The sequence below is a fragment of the Apis dorsata genome, unplaced genomic scaffold (genome assembly GCF_000469605.1).
Source record: "Apis dorsata unplaced genomic scaffold, Apis dorsata 1.3 scaffold_683, whole genome shotgun sequence".
In the NCBI taxonomy this organism is placed as follows: Eukaryota; Metazoa; Arthropoda; class Insecta; order Hymenoptera; family Apidae; genus Apis; species Apis dorsata.
The window spans coordinates 1,674,502-1,680,611 of NW_006263864.1; the positions used below are offsets into that span (position 1 = coordinate 1,674,502).

Genomic DNA, 6,110 nt, shown 5'->3' on the forward strand with positions numbered 1-6,110 from the left:
GACACTATAATTATCAATGAAGCATCGTGTTTGTGCAGAACAACNTCTCCTATCAAGTAGATCGCATTTTTTTTTTGTCATTAAGGATATTACATGTCACAGTAAATATAGTTAGGTTTGCACTATTCTATGTCAGTTATAAGTGGCTTCCCTTCTCCTTTACCCTCCTCCACCTCCTTTTTTTTCATTTCTTTCAATCCTCGAGTGGTATTTTCAACGATACTCTCGTATCCTTCCTGGCGACATGTCAACACCTATATTAAGGAGACAGTTAAGCTACGTGTAGTTTGTGAATATGTGTTTTTTCTTTTATGTGTAATGCATGTGCTTGTGTGTTGCGTGTATATGTATGTATGTATGCATGAATGTATGTATGTATGTATGTATGTATGTAAGTATATCCTCTATAATATGTCAGTTGTTTCAATTTTTTTTTTTTATAGGTGCAACGATGCTAACCTTAACTTTCTTCTCGATCTTTCTTTTCGCCTCTTTGGTTTATTACATTTTTATACGAGAATGTATAATAATATTTACATCCATACCACATTATATCTTCACACGCCGCGCCCTCGAGGCTGTCTCGTGCCACCCTCGATCGCTCGCTCGATCTAACGTTACGATAATATAAATTCAACAACTATATATATATTTATATATATATATTTATATGTATATCAAAGCAAGAAATCGTATCAACGATATATCAATAGCAGAAGAAACGTTGCTGGTTCTTTCTTTTTGTAAAATAGGGGATCCGTGTTTCCGGAATTAGGGTCGCACGGGAGGCCTCGTCGCGCGATATTTCGTGTTCAATTATTATTCGTGACATGGTTCTCAAGTCTATCCGCGTTCCAGAGATTGAGAGTGACCAGATAACGGAAGGAACGCAAAAAAGATATAAGGGGTGAAAGGAAATTTCGAAGCTGCGGATAGATCGAAAGGGAATTTTCCGAAAAGAGCCACGGTGCAATAATACTTGTCCCCCTTTTTGGAGACTTTCTCTTCCGATTTATAACATTCAGCCAAGAGACGAGGCGTTTCGGCGAACGCAGTAATTATCATCTCTCGTTTAATAACATTCGTTAACGTTCCACATTCTTTTTTTTTTCTTTTTTTCTTCCTTCCTCATCTTCTTTACAGTAAAAGGCAGGTGATCCTCGTAACGTGTATTTTTTTTTTTTTTTTCTTATATACAAAGAATGAAAATCATCTTCGCGATTCTGTCCCTTATCTCTTACATCCTCATCTAGATATAATTGTCACATGAAAATCCCTCATCAAGCAACTCTACATCACGCACGCGTTCCTCTTTCTTACATCCTCTCTACACATTCATGCTCTATTCACTCAACCTTCTTCCCTATATCCGGCCAGCCATCCTTCTTATTTAAACGCTACATAGAAATATCTCTTCGTTCTGGGTCCCGCACAACTTTGTATCTTTTGCAATGACGATGGCTCCCACGACGTGTGGCCGTCATCGATGGACGATCAAGATGCACTGCGAGCAAGAGAGTCATCGGAACCTTTCTCTTTTCTTCCTTTCTCTCTCTCTCTTTCTCTCTCTTTCTCTCTCCCTTTCGAGAAGAGAGACAACGAGAGAGATTTTTATTCTGCCTGACGGAAACGTTTTCCCTTCGAATAAAATAATCTCTCGTTCCGGGACATTAACACTGACCTACTGTTTGCTAACTTTCTTACTGACAGTACATATATCGTTACGTAAACGGCCGACGGGTTTTTGCCGCTTCTTGTCCCGTTTCGTCTTGTTTCTCTCTGGTTCGTTCCGGATCGTTGCACAGCAATTTGTCGAACACCTTCGTATTTTCTCCTATTCTATTCGTCGCGATATTTCTTTTGCACCAAACGTAGAGCCAAACCAGAGTAGCGCTATTTTCTTAGGAACGTTTTCGGTGAAACGCGAGAAGCGCGATTGAACGAGCGAATGAAAGCTAGACGATGGTCACTGTTCTCAATTAGCGTATATAATCGTTCGTGGATGAGACGTCGGTTCGCGACATCGTCACGTGTCTAATCGCGAGGTAATCGTACGAAAATAATCAAGGATCGGACGAAGTAGACATTATTCTTCGTTCTCTTCTTCTGTACAATTCGCTGCGATTTGCTGCAAAAATTCGGCGCTGGAATATGGAAAATTGCCTAAAGCTAATACGATAGAAAACGAACCGAACGGCGCACGATGATACACGTACATACGGGTAATTAATTATTATTCACGGGTTTCTCTAAGCTACTGATTGACATTAGGCATCGCGAGCACTTCGTCGACGACGATTCGACGTTCGACCCAGTGGCGAGTACAAACTTGGAGTATCCTTTCGAATGTCGTGCTTGTCTGTGTGTGGTCGTGTATATCTCGCGAACAATGATTCCGAGAATTGTTACAATGATTCGCAGGATACGTAATGATAAAAACGTGATACGATTTCCGTTGACAAGAACGTGCAGAGGAAGTGAAAACTCTGTCGGTTCCAAGTCTCCAGGTATCTTTGAAAACGTTCGTCGCGTGTGAAAAGATGCATTCGACGCTGTGCACGTGCGAATAATGAGTTTGCGGATAATAAATACGTGTACGCAATATATTTATTTCTCTCTGTGATCGCGTGACACACGCGTGCAAGAGTCAAAGCGTCAACGTTCGAACCGTTCCGGAGAACGGGATATCGTCGTGGCGGTGAATAAGCTCCCTGCTGGCAAGTTGCTGGGTATTTATTTCTTCTTCCTTCCTTCCTTCCTTTCTTTCTTTCTTTCTTTCATTCTTTTTTTTCAAACACGGAATTTTATTATCGTTAAAAATTTTCACGCCATTGCAGTATCTGGGCGTATGATGGAGTTCAGCGATAATTAATTTGTTCAGCGAGGCGCGTTACAACGACGACGACAACGATGCAACGATGACGATAACGAGTCGTTACACCGTTTCAACAGAATGAAATTGTTAATCGTTTTGTGTAGGCATTAGCGTTATTGCACAACGATTGTGCGTACAATAATATATACTTATATACACACAGATATATGTGTATATATATATGTATGTATATAAATATATGTATATATTATATATACTGTTTTCTTATTGCGATCTCAAAATCGATAGCTTGGTAGATTCGTCTCGATCTCTTTTTTTCCCGTGGATTTAAAGGACGGTCGCGCTAATACGTTTAATCGCCTTCGTTTCAAAAAGGTGCAAACTCTTCTATAATTCACCATAAAAAATAAACTTCCTATTACCTGCTCGTGTAAGTAAGTGTCCGTGTATCTGTACGCGCGTCTGTGTTAATGTATGCATATACATAATGCACACGTGTAAGTACTCGTGTGTTCCGTCGCGTGAATTCCTATATGTGTCTCTTCTATATAATGCGTGTATTACGTGTTTATTTCGTGTGGTCTGGTCATCCTCGTCTCGTTTCTCTAATCTGTACATCCGAGAATACACATGTAAGTTATACATTTAAGCTCTCCATAGCTTGTTTATCTCTCTTTTTCAATCTTCGAATGCCTCGTGGATACGCTAGAACGTTACTTCAGTCATTCCGTCACTCACGCACGTCGTTCCCCTTTCACTCCTCCTCTGGACTTCCTTTAAATCCAGCGAATTTATTAAATTTAGCGCGATAAATTACCATTCCGAATATATACAGATACTCGCTCTATCTCTGTACCAAATCGTTGCAGGATTCCCTCTGTTCTCTGAAAACGTACTTTCGCAACACGATCTAGACGCTGATCTACGCTGATCTTTGTTCCTCTCTAAGGATTATCCCGTTCGCCTAAGGGACGCGAATCCTGCCTCCAGTTTCGTGGCCCCAATCCACGAACTTTCACGCCTTTTTTTCTCCGGCGGTATATTTTTATCTTTTTTTATTTTTTCTTTTTGTCTGACACTGCGTGTAACATACATAACATCATATCGACACACGTAAGCGTAGTCCACTATAGCTGTGGTAATTAGTATAGCACTCTGCAGAATTCACGATTCAGTCGATTAACGTAAGAATACGATTCTTTGTTTCTTTTTTTTTTTCTTCTTCTTCTTTCTTTCTTCTTCTTTAGTTGGCTTGACCTGTGGCGGCTGTGTTCCACTTAAGGATTGCTCTCCCAACGGGCCAGTTGAATGCGCCTGTTGTCCAGAGAGGGCGAAAGGAGTGACCTGAGAGATGCACTGGGTGGCGATCCGCTGAAGTATTTCAAGGTCAGAGGTGACTGTAGATGCTTGTGTCTGATCACTTCTCGCTCAGCAGGCAGCGGCCACAGTTCCTGTGAAGGAACGAGCGAAGGAATCAACTACAACACAGTGTTCTATGATTGGCGATCGTATCGTTCATCGAACGTGAAAGAATGTATTATTTTATCGTTTTGCTTTTTTTATTTTATTTTATTTTATTACATAACATTTCAACGATTATGAATGTTCATTTACCTGCAGCGAGAGAGCCTCGTCTCAGGACTCACCCTGCTTATTTCTACGCCCAGTCAGAGAGCCAACCAAAGATTTCAAGGTGGCGCCAAGACCTTTTCCGCTCGGGGTGTTCAGGCTGCTAGCGTTTCTAAAGCCTTGAGGATGTGCGTCTAAGCATTTCTGGTACCTCAGCTGCGCGCATAATTACGTATAAAAACTTAATCGAAATAGACTACCAAAGAATGGAGAAAATTGAAAAATCTGAAACGATTGACCACCTTGCAAGCAGCTTCAATAGTTTTGCAAAGAGCTCCGCTGCTAGGCTCGCAGTTGAAAACGTGTGCGATGAAAAGATCTTGCGCTGTGTGCATTATGAAGGCGCATTGTTTCACGTTACGACCAATTCCGAGGAACGACAGATAACGCACTCGACACTCGGTGATAAGTTTCTCTTCCTAAAAACGGACACATTGTCATTTCTATTTGCCGTCGAATAAAGGATATTTATCGATCCACTTACGTTCGGTGTAAGGATGGAGATCATACTGGGCGCGACGGCCACGTTCACGTTTCGCCATTGATTGATAGGCGTGTTAGCAACGATGTGATCTATCGCGTCGTTGAGAACCTCCATTCCAGTCGCTTGAGAAACCTGCATGGATCCGAGATATTGTGCTCGCAACACCTTCTTCGGTTCTTCCATCGGTGTTGGGAATGATTGCGCTGAAAACGGGTCAACGGTTTCACTCGTTCCTCTCTTCCATCTCTGAAAATCTTACTCTGGATTACTTACTGACTAGCGCTTGTCCGTTTCTATGGAAACGTCGATGCTCCGTGGGCAGATTGGTCGGTCTGGTGGCAAGGCTCGTTCGCCCATTGATGTCCACCGGTTTCGCCAGATTCTGGTGCTGCGATCGCTCGATCATGATCTTCTTGCAAATGTCGCGAAGCGTGTTCGCGATGGTGCGCGCCGGAATGTCGCAACGGAACACGTGGCACATGTGTTTTCGAGTGGATCGGTCTCTTGCCACGTACGCAAAGTCCCTGAAAGAACAACGACACGAATTAACGCACGCTTGTACAGATCGCGGAAGACAGATAAACGCCATTGTTGAGGAACGAGTCCTTACCTTTCGCTGTTTTGATAGATCGTTCGAGGGATCGAAGAAGAGGCATGAAATCATAAACGAGTTTTAATCGAATCGAGTTAAACGAGTTTTTCAAAATGTTGATTAAGATTCACTTACCGGCAGTGGTCTCTGCCAACGCCCCACACCCTCACCGTGTGAATCGGTTGCGTGTTGAGCACGGTAAGATTCTCCGGGTCTATTAGCTTCAACGCGCCTTCGTCCAGATCCATGAACAAGTCCTTCCCCTGAAAAATTTCAAGCAATCGTTCCGATTAATAATCCTTTCCATCTCGCATCGGAATCGGATTCACTCGATCGATACCAACATCGCCCCATCGCCCAACCACATCCAGAAGGTCGTTTCTTCCTAAGGACAAGTCTACGATACATTTGTTGACGGCCTTGCTGCTTCTTTCAGGCGTCAAATCTTCCTCCGCGATTTCGGTCCACCCGAGGGAACGTACGGCGAATCTGATAGGTTTGTCCCTGCCCTCGGAATCCGCTCGTGCGGGATAGCTTCTTCGCCTGAAAAAAAAAAAAAAAAAAAAAAA

At 42.6% G+C, this 6,110-nt stretch overlaps 1 protein-coding gene across 10 annotated transcripts in view; it reads right to left on the bottom strand.

The window, feature by feature from the left end:
- The window catches only part of LOC102676017 (protein Fe65 homolog), a 122,391-nt gene that overhangs the window by 715 nt on the left and 115,566 nt on the right, over positions 1–6,110 (bottom strand). For 7 of the 10 annotated variants that reach the window (XM_006622351.2, XM_006622356.2, XM_031513618.1 and 4 more), the window contains 8 exons: positions 5,886–6,084; positions 5,677–5,804; positions 5,560–5,565; positions 5,223–5,473; positions 4,950–5,152; positions 4,708–4,884; positions 4,483–4,621; positions 1–4,314 (listed from right to left, as the gene is read on the bottom strand). The exon at positions 1–4,314 is cut by the window's left edge and continues 715 nt beyond it. In XM_006622351.2, coding sequence (XP_006622414.1) covers positions 4,265–4,314; positions 4,483–4,621; positions 4,708–4,884; positions 4,950–5,152; positions 5,223–5,473; positions 5,560–5,565; positions 5,677–5,804; positions 5,886–6,084 — 1,153 coding nt within the window. In that variant the 3' untranslated portion in view covers positions 1–4,264. Of the gene's footprint in view, positions 4,315–4,450; positions 4,622–4,707; positions 4,885–4,949; positions 5,153–5,222; positions 5,474–5,559; positions 5,566–5,676; positions 5,805–5,885; positions 6,085–6,110 lie in introns of all 10 variants that reach the window. The other 3 variants (XM_006622353.2, XM_006622355.2, XM_006622354.2) reach the window with 3 other exon arrangements.